Genomic DNA, 16,646 nt, shown 5'->3' with positions numbered 1-16,646 from the left:
GTAATATATCACCACCCCTGACATTTACAGGGAGGAATGTGGACCCTGTGTCGCGTCTCATGTTCATATTTGTACTCATTCGTTTTTTTCGGTTAAAAATTTGATAAAATACTGGGATTCAAGTTAGTACTTATGTGCTCGACGACAGAAAGGCTGCTTACCACCACGGCATCTCTAGTTTTGTGTTGTATTGAAATTGGAAGCGTTCCCATACGGGGTGACAAAGATAGAATCTTGAGCTGCTCCTGGAGGCTGGAGCTTGAACCGGCACATACCACACGTTGGGGCTTGAGCTCAGGACTGTGAGAGGCCGCACATACGGGCACATCTTGGGTAGTGTGGCACGTGGCTATTGAAATGGAGGTTGATGTGAGTTGATAATTAAGGTGTTTTTCTTAGGTCTATCTCTTTGCACTCTCCCAAGGAAGCTCAGACCTTCCATGGCAGCTACTCCCCCCCTTTCAGATGTTGGAGAACATGGACCTCTACAGATCTTGCACCCTCCTTGCACCGATGGCGAGCTCACACTTCCTGAAAATGGTCTCCAGTTTGCCCCTTCGTTTGATGGCCTCGTGGGCAGCTCCCATCCCTTAGGACTCCCAGAAATCCCTCTGGATTTGCCCCCTTTCAGGAACAATGCACCCCGGACCGATGGGTTGGAAATCCTAATCCAAGTGGAAAGAAAAGAAGTCGAGGAGGGATTTCAGGACGAATTATTAGACAGCTTGCATGGCGTTGAAGTTAGTGTGCAGCTTGGGGGTAGCGACACCACCGGTGCTGAACATGTTGTGAGTGAAGGGGGGATTGCTGAAGATATGCACAATGAATTTGACACTCGGTCAGTTGATGATGCGCAAAAAAATGGTATTGGAGCTGAAGACGGGACTGTGGAAAAGAAAAGACCAAGGGACGAGCCAGAAGAAACGTGCAGGCTACCGAAACCGAGAAAATTGGTGGATGGAACCGAAACCTCTGAGGATGACAGCAGAGGGTGTAAAGAGGCAGCAGAAATATTTCAAACTGCTGCTCAGCCGGAGGCTCCTCAGAAGAGCTTTCAATCGTTTGGCGACTCAGATGTCGAAAAGAAAAGGGCATGTGAAAAGGAAACCACAGAGATGTTAACGGGTCCTGCGTCCATCGACCAGTTGGAGATACCCAGGCAAGTGAAGCCCAAGTTAGAGGAGCTTCCCAATGGAGAATTGCAAGGTGCAAATCGTGCAAGTGATCCCCAGGTCCTTCCAGGCGTGGAATCTGAAGGAGATTGCATGGATGAAGGTGTAGAGGACTCAAAAGAAACTGAGAGTGTAGGCGCTGTTCGAACTCGGCCAAAGAAAAGGAGGAAGATTGCAATGCTGTTCGCTTACTCGGGGGCGGGCTATCAAGGGATGCAAAAAAATCCTGGGGCTGTTACAATAGAAGGTGTCCTTGAGGAAGCTCTTCTAAAAGCGGAAGCCTTGCCCCCAAATTATGATGGAAATCCAAGGAAGGTGGATTGGACGAGGGCTGCGAGGACAGACAAGGGGGTTAGTGCTGTGGGTCAGGTCGTGTCAGGATTTTTCTTTGTCGATCCCCCAGGATTTGTAGAGAGGGTCAATAGCCATCTTCCCAGTCAGATTCGATTGCTTGGCTACAAAAGAGTCACTCCCACATTCAGTGCCAAGAAATATTGTGATCGAAGGAGGTATGAGTATGTCATTCCAATTTTTGCTTTGGACCCCAGTGCACATAGGGATAGAGAGACAGTTTTGGCAAGCGAAGGGAGAGACGGTGCATTGGCAAAGTGTCTTGAATGCTCGGAGCGAGGAAGAAAGGTTCCAGGAGCAGTAGGCAAGCGATGCGGTAAGTCCACATCTGGAGAGAATGTGGAGAGTGTCACAGAGAATGAGAAAGAGGTGGTAAGTCACATGAAGGTCGAGGGAGAGACATCGGGAGTAAATAAAGAAAGTTCAGGATGCTCGGAAACCCTCATCAACAATGGGGCAAGTGAAATAGTAGGGATAGGTGCTGCTCAGAAGATAACTGGCGTTGAAGTTGTGACTGCTGTGCCTGATGCAAAAGAAATGCAGCAGAATGTTTCACTGTTTTCTGACAGCCAAAGCTCTTCAATTAAGACAGATGAGCATAGTGTTCTTTCTCCACAAGAACATGCTGTGTCAGGATCCCAAGAAAACGGTTCTGATTCCCATGGGACAGGAAATACTCTCTCTTCATTTCATTTTGGAGAAGCAGAGCGCACAAGGTTGAACCGTATATTGAATCGTTTTGTTGGTACTCACAATTTTCACAATTTCACAACAAGGTTGAAGGCAGATGATCCTAGTGCGAAGCGCTTTATTGTCTCTTTTGAGGTTGGTGATGTCTTCACTGTAGGAAACACAGAATTTTTGAAGTGTGTAGTAGTTGGGCAGAGCTTCATGCTTCATCAAATCAGGAAAATGATTGGTTTGGCCATCGCCATCTTCAGGGGCTGTGTTCCAGAGTCCATGATGGATACAGCCCTGAGGAGGTCAGTACCTTTATCTGCACCTCTCTGTCTTGATATTGCTTGTATGCCTATATCTCTGCTTGTGACTGTCTGCTTGTTTATCTGCTCTTGGACTGTGGTGCTTTTGCTCATAGAGGAGTGAGTGTGCTTCTTACATTCTCCTCATGTAATAACCTTTAGTTCTTGTCTTAAGCTATAAGGGCCCATCGCTATTGGTGATGTCTGGGCACTGGTGATGTGTTACTAAGGCAAGGCCTATTCTGATGGTTGTCATCATTGCTGTGAGATCGAATATTTCCTGGCAGTCAAGGCCTTCTCCCTGTGCGTACCTTTTTGCCACGGCTACTTGTCCAAGAGCCATTGTTATGAATGTGAGTTTATGTAACGTCTTATTTCTATCAATACCTGCCCTATCATTTTACATAAGCTTAGTCAAGTTAGGCGTTTTATAGATGATTTATTTGTACTAGATGTTCCTAACTTTCAAGACTTTATGTACTAAGACGCTAGAGCTTTTGGAGATGGAATCTATCCTCGTGACTCTTGTGAACTGAACTGCACTTCAAGTGGGGATTCTTGTGTTTTCTTAGATCTTAGACTTTCTCAATCTACCATAGGATTAGAGGTTGATATATACGATAAACGTGAACAACCTGAATATAGTGGTTTACACATTATAAAAATGCCTCACATTGACTCAAACATTTCTGGTGCCTGGTGAGACTTTCGAGGCAGATAGGGGCGTTGGTAGAGGCGTGGTGCAGATCGCATGAGATCTGGCACACTTTTCCTGCGTGGAAGTTCGTAGCTTGGCGAAGATGGACTGCGCAGAAACATGTAGGGTACTAGATGAGGACCGAGCCTGGCTAGACGGAAAAGGAGGGCTGCCAAAAGTCGCTGTTCACAGGCTATGCGCAGCAGGGACCAGGCTGATTTAATTTGCTGGCAGAGACTGCTTGCATCTGGCGCTGCTTGAGGGAAGTGCCTTGCTTGCTTCCAGGGCTGATTTGTGGCAGCAAGGGCTGATGATCTGGCGCTGGAAAGATGACGAATTTCTGGCACCTACGCTGTTTGCAGAAATCGAGGCAGCAAGATGACGATAGAGGCTGCAAAGGGGATCTGTTCGATCACCACGTCTTGTAGGCAGGTAAGCAAAAGAGTCGGTTGATGCAGGCCATCTAGAATGACGCAAGATGGAGGCCTGACGAGGGGCACAGCTTGCTGCAGGGATATGGCGCAAACACATACTGCAGAAAAAACGAAACGTATTGCAGGAATTCGCGTTTTGATTTGTGCGCCTATTGCTGGGTGGTGCATGGGTTTGGAGAACCCTTGGGTAGTCTAGGGTTAGGTCTTGGGTATAGGGCTGGTTTTCCTTTTTAGTCCTTTTAGGTACCCTTTTGTAGGGTGCTTGGTGCCAAAAGGTGTGCCTATTCTAAGGGGGGTGACCCTTGGAATAGGTGTACCTTTTCATGAAGGGGTGTGACCCTGTTTTAAAAAGGGGTGTCCCCACACGAAAAGGTGTGTCCTTTTTTCCACGATGGGGTGTGTCCCTTAGGAGTCAAAACTCTTCATCAAAAGGTGTGTCCGATGGTGGAAAAGGTGCGTCCCTTGGTTTTGGGACAGCCCAAGCACATCAAAAGACACGATTTTTGTCGTGTCCATTCACATCAACTCGTGATGTGGGGGAGATGGAGAGGCCATTGATGATTTTAGGTGGGGTTGGTGCTAAAAATTTTGACGCTCATTCTCTCCATCTCTTCCATGCACAATGTGCGTGGATATCCTTCTAGCGGAAAGAGATGTATCAGATAGGCGCTAGAAGGTGGGGGGCATTTCCTACAGGCAGGAGCGAAATTTGCTCTGATACCACTGTAAGAAATCCTAGATTTACTATATTTAGAAATGTGCTAAGGAACAGAAAGGAGACTGAAATAGCAGAGAACAAGGAATATTTGTATTGCTTGAGTGTCTGTAGTGTGTCATCCATACAGTTGGGCCTCTCTTATATAGAGAGTGAAAAGTCACACATGAAAAGGTGTGTACTCCAAAGTGTATGTGCATGAAGAGGTGTGTACCCCTTGTGAAGGGTGTGACCCTTGATGAGAGGGTACATTACAATAGGAGTGTCTCTTCAATAGAATGTCTCTTGTGAAGGGTTGTGCCTCATAGGAAGTGTCCCGTCGAAAGGGCATACCCTTCCACAAGTGTCCATTCATCAAACCATCCATAAGTCTAAGATATAGAGAAAGGAATACGTCACAGATCGTGACAGTTTGCCCAAGAGACTCCGCGGGTCTTTAGAAACCCAGTGTAGCTGCTTATGCTTGGGCACTGATGACGACATAAGTGTTGCTTTGCTTGCTAAGTATGTCTTCCTTTTGTTTTTCATAAAAGTTTTTGTTTACCTCTTTTTTCTTCTCTTTCATTTTCTCTTTTATTTTCTTTGTAGATTTTTGATCTTTAGAACAACAAAAATTCTAATTTTGTATGATTGGACTTATTCTAGTCTTACAAAGGTATAACTTCACGAAGGCTCCAGTCGGGTCTCCTTGGCACTTTTAGATGCCTAAGCCCACGTGCTCCTCGTCCAGCTTCTGTAGACTTAGTCTTTGTGTTGTGATCTCTACACCTTGATTTTTGGGATGTCAGCCTAGGTGTGCAGCATTCACTCAGCTCTGTCTGCACCTCTTCAGCCTTCTGCCCCATAACCATCTCCAAACAGGCGCATCTCCAGATTTGCTGTTCCGCCTCCTGTCAGGCCTCTTTCAGCCAGCGTTTCAGATCCATACAGCCCGCTGGATTCCTCCGATACACCTGCTGATGTCATCGCTTCTGTTCCATACTGTTTTCCATGCACAATCATGCTCCAGCCAACCTGTGACAGACACATGGCACATCCATTCCCCTGCTGTCCAGTGTCCACCATGGTGACGCAGACAACTGCCAGGTAACTCTTTGGACCTGCTGCCCACATGGCAGCTCATGTGCTGCCCATGTGGCGGCCCCATGATTTGTTGTTTACTGTGAACATGCTACCCACATGGCAGTCAAAGTGGTGCCCATGTGGCAGCCATGTCATCCTACGGTTCACCCCCCCATGCTCTCCTCATATGGGGGCTTACAGATGGGGAGGTGACTAACCCTATTCTAATTTCTAACACCCCCGGTTGATGAAGATGCTGCAGTAGCTCCCATATTGCAGCCCTCTAGATCATTGTGGTGTTGATGTCGTTTCTTGGCTTTTCATCGAGTGATAAGGGTGTAGCATCTAATCATACTTGCTTTCCATGAAGTTAACACTGGTAACCTGGATAAACAATCAGCTCCTGCATGTGGTTTTCCAGGCACCAGGTCTGGTTCCGCATGAGCATTGGTGGCACCAGATGGTACCACCTTCTTCAGTATGTGCTTGCCTTTGAACGCGAGCAGTCCAGTTACTAGCATCCTCGAACTGTCCCCCTCACTATGGGTGAACAGCATGAAATTCTCCAGGCACCATGCTCTCAAGGTCTGGTTTCAACCCGTTCTCCATCCGGCAAGGTCTGCAACCAAATAACGTACTCAAGAAATAAAATCCCAAGCATAACTCCAGATTACCTAGACCATCAGCATCCATGTGTAGTCGTGTGATGTCCCCCTCTAAGTCACATCATCCATTTGACTCTGAGTCCACAGGTCTTGTTGAAGAATCCTCCTTTGTGTTAGCAATACTAGCCAAGCACCTAGATGGCTTCAAGCACTCATCATTGTCCTTCACCTTCACAAAAGTTTTTGACTCCCCATCTGATCCTCTCTCAAGGTCAGACATCCTCACCGTATCACTGGGGTTTGCATACTTCACCTCAGCAACACCGAGAGATGTCACTAAGAAAGGTTCTTTTGTGACCACCACATCATCTTTTGACTCATCTGAGCTAGCCCCCTTCTTCTTCTGATCAGCCTTTTTCTTGCTGCAATCCTTTGCAAAATGTCTTGGCTCATCACAATAGAAGCACTTCTTTCCTTTCTTCCTCTTGTTTTCTTCATTTGAAGAGTTCGCTCCATCTTCAGACTTGTATTTCTTGGGCTTGCCTTTGCCAGGCTTGCCCTCATCCTTGCCTTTGCTCTTGTCCTGAGCTACAAGGGCTTTATCATCGGTTCCGTCGTATTTCTTCTCCCGATCTTCTTGCTATAGAAGCAATAGTATCAGCTCCTCGAATGTCACTATCGCCACGTGCTGCTCTGCAATCCTATAGCTATGCCCAACAATAGCCTAGCCATCTTGGTCAAACTTGTCCTTTGACCAATACCACTAGTTGATCCTGCACAACCTTCATCTAGTGATGTGCTAACTGTACTAAACCCCCCTTGTCCATGTTCATGCCATAGAGCTCTGTCTCAAGATTAAAAATCCCATCCAACTTGCGTGGGTTCCCTTAAAATAGGAATCGCAAATCTTTGGGCCATGACAGTGAACTAAGAAAAGATAAAGTAAGAGTGTCGTATGCCTCTACCTGAACCTGAGCCTCCCTCCTTCTCGCAAGGGTACAATTCTTCAAACATCAAAGTAGATCTCCCCTAGCTATAAATCAAGGTCATCCTTCAGCAAGGTCCTTGCCTTCAAGCTCCACTTCTTGTGAACTTCCGATCAGGGCTCTGATACCATGATAGAAATGAACCAGACAGAGGGTATCCCGCAACAGAAGACTGATAGAATTCATGCAGAAGTGTTTAATTACGGAATCGGAAACTTCTTGTGTACAGTCCACAAACATGTGTGTGTCCAAGCCAGTAAATAGACAATGATACAAGAGATATATAATCAACAAAAGATATATTTCCATCCAGAACCGGACACAAGACAAAAGAGTCTGGAGTCCCACCAAACCATGATCCTCTGTCCTTACCAAAAGTCATCCTACTATCTTCTTGGCACTTCTAGATCCCTAAGCTCCTCGTCGAGCTTCTGTAGACTTAGTCTCTGTGCCATGATCTCTACATCTTGATTCTTGGGGTGTCAGCCTAGGTGTGCAGCCTTCACTCAGCTCTATCTGCAGCTCTTCAGCTTTCTATCCACCTCTTGGATGTAAGCCCAATAGGTGCTGATCTGCTGCTCTAGACTGTTGAGAACTTGCTGCTCCAAATGATGTGGAATGAGGCCTGAATGGCCTCCTTTTATGGGGTTGTTGTTGGAAAGGTCACCTCCCCATCTGTAGGCCCCCAAATGAGGAGAGCGTGGGGGAGGGAGACCTAGGGCAGAAGATGCCCAAAGAAGAGAGAGAGAGGGGGCTGCCACATGGGCAGCACCTCACAAGAGAAGAAGGCTGCAATAGATGGCGCGAATTACAGTGCAGATGGCGGGGACAGCAAGCCCTAGATCTGACCTGGCAGGGTGCGATGACATCAGCAGTGTACGGCGCTGCATACGTGGCTGGAGAGAACCTGGCAGAGGGCAGAACCAGCAGGCCTGGTGGAGCAGCAAACGGGGCTGACAGTGGGCAGTGGCATGCCTTATATAGGCTGGGCGCTTGCCTAGATTGGAGGGCCAAAAGCCTTAGAAGTGTGGGCCAAAGGGCCCTAGTTTTGGAGCCCTTAAAGGGCTGGTTTTGGGGCAGACTGGTCGGCCCAAACAGACCAGCTAGTCGGCCCATTTAGGGCTGGCTGGTCGGTTGCTTCAAGGGGCCCTTGGGGGCCTATAAAAGCAGAGGCCATAGGCCTCATTTCACATCGAGCAGTGCAGCTTCCAGCAGAGCAGAAAGGAGCAGCAGAGCACAACCCTTGGGGCCTACATCTAGAAGCTGAAGGAGTACCAGTGTTGCTGCAGACTTAGCTCAAGTGTGAGGCTGAGACTTTGGCTGTCTTCTAGGGCAGGAAGGAGCTGAGGTCAAAGGACGGAGAGTCCACATAAGCTCGAGGTGGAGCACGCGGGCTCGAGTCTAGAGATAGCCAGCAGATAGGAGAAGGACCTTGTGGTAAGATCATAGGACCACACCATTGGTGGGACTCTGGATCTATCTCTCTTGTATTGTGTCCATAGTTTTGGACGGAAATATATATTTTGGTGGTTTCTCTAGCTGGCCGGTTCATTGTCTGTTGATGAGTCTGCACATCTATTGAATGCACATTAAGTAAAGAAGTTTGTGATTCCACACCCACACCACACTGTGTGAGCTCCTGGGCATTACTGTCAGTCTTCCGCTGTGTGTACCCTCTGTTGGGTCATTTCTAACAGTTGTATGTCCCAATGTAGTAATTTGATCACAAGAGGTATAATCCAAGGAAAATAATGAAAAAAGTACGCACAATCTTAGATATGAAGTCTTTTATCTATGGTGTATCGGCATTAGGTATGTTTAGAATGCTTGAACATAAGCTGAAAACAAAAAGCGGGGAGCTGAATAGCCTGTTTTTCTTTTAGTTTCAAAAGAGAGTTTGATTGAGTATGCTTGTGCTTTGTAAGTTAGGATTGTAATTTTGCCTCTTTGTAGGAAGCGATACATAAGTGTAAAGGGTCCATTTAGCTTTTTATGTTTTAAATAAGAAGAAGAAGAAGAAGAAGAAGAAGAAGAAGAAGAAGAAGAAGAAGAAGAAGAATATATTATCGTCCTCTGAAGACCAAAAATCGGCCTATGGGACCTGAAACAATACAAAACCTTACATACATAAAGACTCCTCCCTCAAAGGGGAGGGTAATAAGAGAAACTACCTTTATGTCTAGGTGAGTTTCTGTGCTTGAAAAGCTTAGATACAAATGTTCCTAAAGCTGAGGGTGACGCCTTATGTAGCAAATCAGCCAGTCTGTTATGTCCTCGAAGAAGAGAGCTGAACTTTTTCCTAATGTGTGCATAGTAAGGGCATATCATTACCATGTGTTCTGTTTGTGGCATACCCTAGTCACATAATTGGCATATTCTGCTCTCTCTTGGCATGTCTTTCCATCCTCCTATTTCAATTTGCAGCTGGTGTGATCGGGTGCGAAGTGAAGCCAAAGCCCTCCGCTTATGCATTGCCATAGGTGTGCAAATGTACTTCTGCGTGGTTGACTCCTTATTGGGGGTTGATAAATGTGCAGTAGTACTCGAACTTATCTCTTTTTTAGCTGTTTGCCATTTCCTGTGTAGTGCATTCAGCAGGTCACGATGAAAAGCATCTTCATCTACCTCCTCTGGTGAGTAGTTCAAGTACTCCTCTACCTCCCACTTCCTGAACCAATTTCTCAGATCTAGTGCCCATCCAGATGCCAAAATCTTGCTCTTGTTTGTCTTTTGGGGCTTTTGACTTTCTCCCCATGCCCTCTTTGGCAGCGTTTCAGCATCCATGCCTTTGACCTTTGTAATGAATCTGAGTACCTTCTTTAAAGCATGTAACTCTATGGGTAAGCATCCTGTCTCTAGAAGTAGTAGAGAGTAGGGTGTAGTAGCCTTGATGCCAAGGTGTCTCCTAATAAAAGATTTCTGCATTTTTCCAAATCATTCCATTTCGAGTATGATATACTCCCACCCCACACCTCTACTCCATAGAGCACTGTTTGTATCACATATGCCCCAAAAATCATGTTTCGTACATGCCATCTTCTTGTATTGCTATTATTGTAGTCATTTTCAAATTGGTAATACTTTCCCCATCTTGCATCAAGTCTCCGTTGCACACAGCTGCTCCATTTATTATTGGCTGGAATTTCAATGCCTAGGTATTTGAATGAGTGCACTGTATCAACTGGTTGACCCATGTATGAGATTGAGGGGGGGTTGCTTGGCTGTATAGTTTTGACTGTCATGAGTTTAGTTTTGGTAACATTAACAGCCAGCCCACTTTCCGAACAGAATATGCCAAGTATATCCATCATTTGTTGCATCTTGCTCTCACTATCAGTGAAAACAACCACATCATCTGCATAAAGAAGCAACCAAATCCCAAAACCTACTAGGTTAAGACTCGACAATTCTCTTTTACATGCTTCTTTGTGCACCAATTCCTCAAGTCTATCAATGCACAAACCAAACAAGGTGGGTGAGAGCGGGCATCCTTGTTTGACCCCCATATTACTGTAGAATTCTTGTGACATCCCATCCTTACATTTCATCTGGCATTTTACTTTCTCATAAAGTCTAAAGACAGCGAACCTTATCTCCTCGGGCACTTCTATGCATTGCATTCTCTCCCATAGCACGTCTTTGGGCACTGTATCAAATGCCTTTTTAAAGTCAATAAAACAACAAAAGAGTGGCTTCCCCTTGAGGCGGCTTTCCTCCATCAAAACTCGGAGGGTGACTAGGTGATCCACTGTAGAGTGTTTGGGCCTGAAACCCGCTTGTCCCACTGCCCTCTTCTTTTCCTTTTCTGCCCAATTACTCAACTTTGCCTCTACTATTGTACTATATAGCTTGGCTAGAGTGGAACATACCATAATGGTTCTATAGTTTGATAATTGATCGCGGTCACCCCCCTTGTAAATTGGTTTGATCCAGTTCTCTTGCCATTCTATCGGGAAGCCATATACCAATGCTTGGTTTAATGCCATTAGTATGTGCCTTTGGGTGTGCTCGTTGGTCCACTTAATAAGTTCTGCCGTGAGATGTAGAGTGTCTGCCGCCTTCCCGTTTGCCATTTTCTTTAGGCCATCTTGTACATCCTCCAATGAGAAAAAGCCTTGAGTGTTGCCAAAGAGAGACATGCTCACCATGGGCCGAGCCTTAGGATGGGTGTAGAGCTGTTGAGCATACTCAAACATCTCTTTTTCTGTAAAATCTCCCATGATGTCATTTGGCTTTTGTTTAACTCCTCTCCATGCTCTTCTAGGTTGCTTGACAAAGTCAATTGCATCTGTCCATTCCTTTTTCTCAATATACAAATGCCTCTTTTTGCGTATGAGAGCATGTAACTGTTTCTCAGCTGCTCTTCTCTCATCTCCCATTGGAATCCCCTTCAGTGCATTCCTAGCTGCCTTGCACTCAGCATCAAACCAGTCATTACAGGGTAGCCCTTTCTTACGCTCTTTACTGTTCTTTTTGTACCCCAAAACTGACTTGGCTGTGGTGAGAATAGCATTCTTCAGTTCTGCCCACCCAAAATTCTGTTTTCCCAGCAGGCATGCCTCTAAACTTTCAGCATACTCCATCTTTTTCGCCTCATTTATTCTTTCCACACTCAGCTGCTGTATGCTGCTCAAAAATTGCTGTGGCCAACAATATATTAAGCTCTACATAGAGTGGTTTGTGATCTGAGTCAGGAGACTTCGGGCCAATTGAGAAATTGTGGACAAGATTACAAGCTTCAATGCTTAGTCAATTACACTAGCCCCCCCGCTGGCAAGGAAACAAGTAGGGGAATTGGATTTGGGAAAAGGGCTGTCCCATTTACCACCAACATGTGCATCCCATTCATCAAGTGCTCCAATGCTGTGCCATGTGCGTTCACCACTTTATCCTCGGAGCATCTACACCAACCGGGGTCAATGTCTATCTCCTGGTCCTTTATATATTCTTGCTGTGTGGGATATTGAAATTGTGAGTCTCCTATGCGTGCATTTAAGTCACCAATAAGCATAACATTTCCTTGTTTGCTGAACATGGCAATATCTAAGCATAGGTCTCCAAATGGTTGGGATGGATCAACCTCATGTCTCTGGTAGAAGGGTGTGAGAGAGAGAGAGAGAGAGAGAGAGAGAGAGAGAGAGAGCATTAATTCCAGTTTTTTGGAAGATTTTGTTTCTTGACTTGCTTGTTTATTTTTGCTTAGTCACCTTCTTCCTTTCTTCTTCCTTTCTTGTTTTCTTTCTCTTTTGTTTATTTGACATATTTTAGTAAGCACCGGGTTTGCCCAATAGACTCCGTGGGTCTTTAGAAACCCAGTATAGCTGCTTATGCTTGGGCACTGATGACGACAAGTGTTGCTTTGCTTGCTAAATATGTCTTCCTTTTGTTTTTCATAAAAGTTTTTGTTTACCTCTCTTTTTTCTTCTCTTTCATTTTCTCTTTTCTTTTCTGTGTAGATTTTTGGTCTTTAGAACAACAACAAATCTAAATTTGTATGATTGGACTTATTCTAGTCTTAGAAAGGTATATATATATTGTATGCCCCGACCTTGCTTGCAATTGTGTGTTGTGGGTTGACGCGCTATAGCTTTGCAGAAGCAATGTGTGTCGTTTGCAATTGTCAATCGTAGAAGAGCTTGACAGATCATTGTTTTATGAGATCGTCGTTTGTAGAGGAGCTTGCCAGATTTTCCTTTTGTCAGATCACCTTTTGCAGAAGAGCCTGTCAGATGTTTATTTGCAAAAGAAGCTCTCATCATGGCAGGCATGATTCATGGCCCTTGTGTGAGGTCTTCTAGGGACAAGCTAGGCTAGGGTGGGTTAGCGTATCCTCAGAACAGGAGGACATGATCTTTGAAGGTCATGGGACAGGTCACAGGAGCTTCAAAGGGCCTGTCATAGTATATGACAAGGGGCACCCTGGCAGTAGCAGTGGCTATGTTTTGGGCCAGTCTCCATTAGGCATCAGCATCGGTAGCAGAGCCACCATGAGTATCTGTGGATGTGCGGCAAGGCATAGCAATCAGCTGAGCAGATGCGGTAGATAGAGAAGCCTTAGAGAAGCAGTTCATAGCAGCCACATGGGGCAGCCCTTGGAACTGATATTTGCAGCACGCAGATTAAGCTTTGATGTGGCAGCTTCAAGTCATGTCCAGACGATTCTTAGTTATAGTAATTAGAAATCCTCTCATTGGAGTCCTTTCAGGTTGTTCGTAAGGCTTCTGCTGCAGTAAGATCAGCTATGGATATGGGTGCATGGGGAAGGCAAAGTAGTGCTCATGCATCTTACAAAATGGGAGGACCTTGAGCCCCAAACCCAGTACACCCACGGCTAGCATGTGGAGTAGAATTAACACCTCAAGAGACTACACTGGGAGGAGGTCAGCCCTCTAACAAAGGATCATCAGCTTGTGCCAGTCCTGGCAGGTCAGTCTCATTAATGTACCGGTTTATTTGGGTAAGGCTCCAGTGCCTCTCTTCACCAAGAATTTTGAAGACGAACTTGTCTTGCTTGATACCAGTCTCCGGGAGTTGTCAGATTCAATGCTATGGATTTTCAAGCCGTGGCCCACGCATGGTTGGATAGATACACGTTTCTAAAGGTAAGAATCGTTAGAAACTTTAGAAACCTGCCTTAAAATTTAGGGCTTTTGCCCAAAAATTGCACCTTGGGTTAAGGTTGACGGCTGTACATTGTACAGTGCCATTTCCAACACCTCGAGCTGCTCGACGCATGAAACCTGCAATCCCGTGTGTTGATCTTGGAGCCCTGTGTGCTTTCAGCCTGCCCTCAGCAAAGTTTTGAGTACTTGCCTTGGATTTTGTATATTGTATGATGTATCATGTATGTTCTAGTAATAAGTGCAATGTGCATGGGCCATGGCACATGCAGCATGATGCATCTCAGTATCTATTATAAATTACTAATAACTAATAAGATATCTTATATATAGATATTATTTATTTATTTATACGTTTCTAAAGTTTCTTAAGTTTAGGTATCTTAGGTACTCAACCCTAAAACGTACTTAACGTTTCATACCTGACGTTTCTGACAACCATGGGCCCACCCACGTCCTTGTTCGACCTATACAAACCAAATCGTCCTTTACGATATATAGAGAATAGCGTCAGGTCTTCAAATGACTGCTCTCTCTGGAAGCGGATTGGACGGAGACCATTGTACACTTGTTTGCCATTATCCACAGCATTCAAATTTGAATTGCGCATTGACTGTGTAGGCCTTGTTAAAGTGTGCTAGTGTACGGTTAAATCTCTTTTGTCGTCTTTGTAGTTTCAGTGTTCATCATCGCTTAGTCAAATTGCTGATGCTCTTTGAGCTATGTGGTGACCATTTTGCAGTGACTTTTCACATTACTGTCTTCATGTTTATTTGTGCATTCGTGTTTGCAGATTGGTCATGGTTGGAGACTTCTTACGTGGTTTTTTTGCATGTGGGAATCAGGGATGTGCGCGTGACTGTGCCGACAGCGCCAGAGCTTGGCCTTTTTTTGGATGAATGCATGTACTTTTCTTATAATCAGAAGTGGCACAGCACTCATGAAGAGGTGTCTCAGAAAGGACTTGAAAATGAGATAAGTCATTTCAAGCACGATATCATTTACGAGCACATTGCAGCAATGGAACACAAGGAGGGTCTTATGGCACTTTTTTTGCATTCTTTAAATGATCGTAATTTTCCAGATTTTGTGACTGCAAGAGAAGCTGAGAAGATGAAGGAAAAGTAGTGGGCTTAACAAGAACAAGAAATGCTCTTCTTTTATAGTTTGATCTTCCCAGTCCGTCATCCACCTAATGATCTTATCCTTCAAAGCTTTGTTATAGGTTTGCAGGAGCCTAAGACTGCTTTATGCTATGCTGCCTCAAAGAACAAAGACAGGTTAAATCTCATGGATATTAATGCATATAGCTGCTAGCATTCCAATTTTTAAAGTTGGTGACAATTTTCTCATACATCTATGCCATTGGGAGGCTATGACCTGTGAAGGTATGGTGTCTGAAGTAGATTGCTAAAAATCGATTCCAATCAAGAAGCACAGATCTTAAGAGAGCACCTCTTTTTTCCTATCTTACAGCTTGTTGGATATTTGTCTATTTCCTAGCAATCTAATGATCTCAGCTCAAGGGGAATTGCTTTAGTATGAGAGAACCAACCTAATGAAATTCCAAAAGGTTGTCATGCCAACTGTCGTCTTGTGGCAGCTTCAGATTAGTCTTCCATGGACAGTCGAAGGATTTTCTCTGCTGGCTGTTCCCAAGTTTCTGGGATGATGTCTTTATAAAGCATTCGTGTCCAGTTTTGGAAGTTTGCAGATTTCCAGATACCCGATTCTTAGTTTCATGCCGAGGACCTTCTAAAAGGCAAGTGGTAGTGGCTGCATGACTGCTCAGCGACTGACTCGACTGCTGCTTGTGCTGAGGCATAATCTGTAAACAACTTTTTGTAGAGGTTGGGGTGCACGGTGCTCTTGTTGACTTCTCTTTGAGTGTCAGTTGAATAATACATAGTATCCAACAAAATCTCCTTGTGAAATCTAGAGATATATACCTTTTTTGCAGCTTGACTCTGATTGCCATTGAGCTATGTGTGTGTTTGTGAAACCCAATTACTATAATTTGTGCTTAAGATAGGATTCATTGGACCATAGGATTCATTGACGATTGCTTTCTTCTTTACAGACCTCTCTGAGGGTGAAACCCTTAGCTATCTCCTCAGCATGTAGTCATACCATTATGCTAGAATGTGATGCAAGAAGAGGAACTGATATTTTCTAACTAAACAAATGTGTGCAAATTCTCAAGAGGAACACGTAGGAGCACTCCAACTCTCATCTTCATCAATCTTTAGAACTAGATTTACGGTAGTGCCTTTCCGTTGTGGAGTACGTTACTAGTAACTCGAAGTTGAACATGAATCCTAGTATTTTATTAATGTTTGAAGGAAAAAAGCGAATGAGTAAAATGGTGGATGTGAGACGTTAAAGTCCAACAAATACATGAATAAGGCGATACAATGACTGATCCTTGTTGTGGTCTATATAATATTGTCACATAGACTACAACCATATGAATAAAGGGGTCATCATCCTTCAATCTTGCATCCATCTTGGATGTCCTTTCTCGCTCGCACTGATAGCATGCATCAAAAGAGAGGAATTTATAAGAATTCATATTAAAAAGAAGTAATTTTGAATGGACGAGCAATTAAAAATACTTGTATGATAATATATAATTTATAATTGTTATAACCACACATAGTGTGGACGGGGAGGCGGTGTGCTTCCTTTCCCAAAGAGTTATAATCCAAGAAAACAGGCCCTTGGGTGTCGAGATAATGTTGAGAATAAGTCTCGCGAATGAATAAGATATTGACATATTGCGTGGATGTCAGTAGTCGTAATCGTATTTCTGCATATTGGCTTGAAAGCCCACATCTTGACTCCCATATTAAAATGCACCCACAAATAGAAAATGAGCAAAGCACATGAGGGACTTGCAAAACCTAGCTTTTATTAATGCTTCAGGTATGAACTAGTAGGTGGATCATTGGATTCAAAGCCAAATCTTGGAGAATAGGGATTGGTAACACCATCATATTGAAAGTAGAATTAATCCATAAATTT

The 16,646-nt window shown here is 44.5% G+C and overlaps 1 protein-coding gene across 2 annotated transcripts; it reads left to right on the top strand.

Annotated features, from left to right (window-relative positions):
* The first annotated feature begins 281 nt into the window (after window positions 1-281).
* On the top strand, window positions 282-15,403 carry LOC147901189 (tRNA pseudouridine synthase 1-like). Of its 2 annotated transcripts, none has more exons than XM_087375844.1 (2): window positions 282-2,506; window positions 14,468-15,403. In XM_087375844.1, exons 1-2 carry the CDS (start codon window positions 441-443, stop codon window positions 14,748-14,750), a joined length of 2,349 nt encoding a protein of 782 aa, XP_087231970.1. In that variant the 5' UTR covers window positions 282-440; the 3' UTR covers window positions 14,751-15,403. The 2 variants fall into 2 exon arrangements, with proteins under 2 accessions (XP_087231970.1, XP_087231971.1); XM_087375845.1 differs by having other exon boundaries at window positions 14,416-14,654.
* The last annotated feature ends 1,243 nt before the right edge of the window (window positions 15,404-16,646 follow it).

Source organism: Dipteris shenzhenensis, chromosome 6, assembly GCF_047967505.1.
Source record: "Dipteris shenzhenensis isolate YYH24624 ecotype China chromosome 6, Dip_SZ_1.0, whole genome shotgun sequence".
NCBI lineage: Eukaryota > Viridiplantae > Streptophyta > Polypodiopsida > Gleicheniales > Dipteridaceae > Dipteris > Dipteris shenzhenensis.
The sequence above is the reverse complement of the archived record's forward strand: the minus strand, read 5'-3'. Positions and strand labels throughout refer to the sequence as shown.

Excerpts from the sequence above, each read along its gene's own strand:
- LOC147901189 (XM_087375844.1), top strand. The coding sequence starts at position 441 with ATGGCAGCTACTCCCCCCCTTTCAGATGTTGGAGAACATGGACCTCTA. Across the intron at positions 2,507-14,467 it reads ATGGATACAGCCCTGAGGAG|GGATGTGCGCGTGACTGTGC; the intron begins GTCAGTACCTTT and ends TGTGGGAATCAG.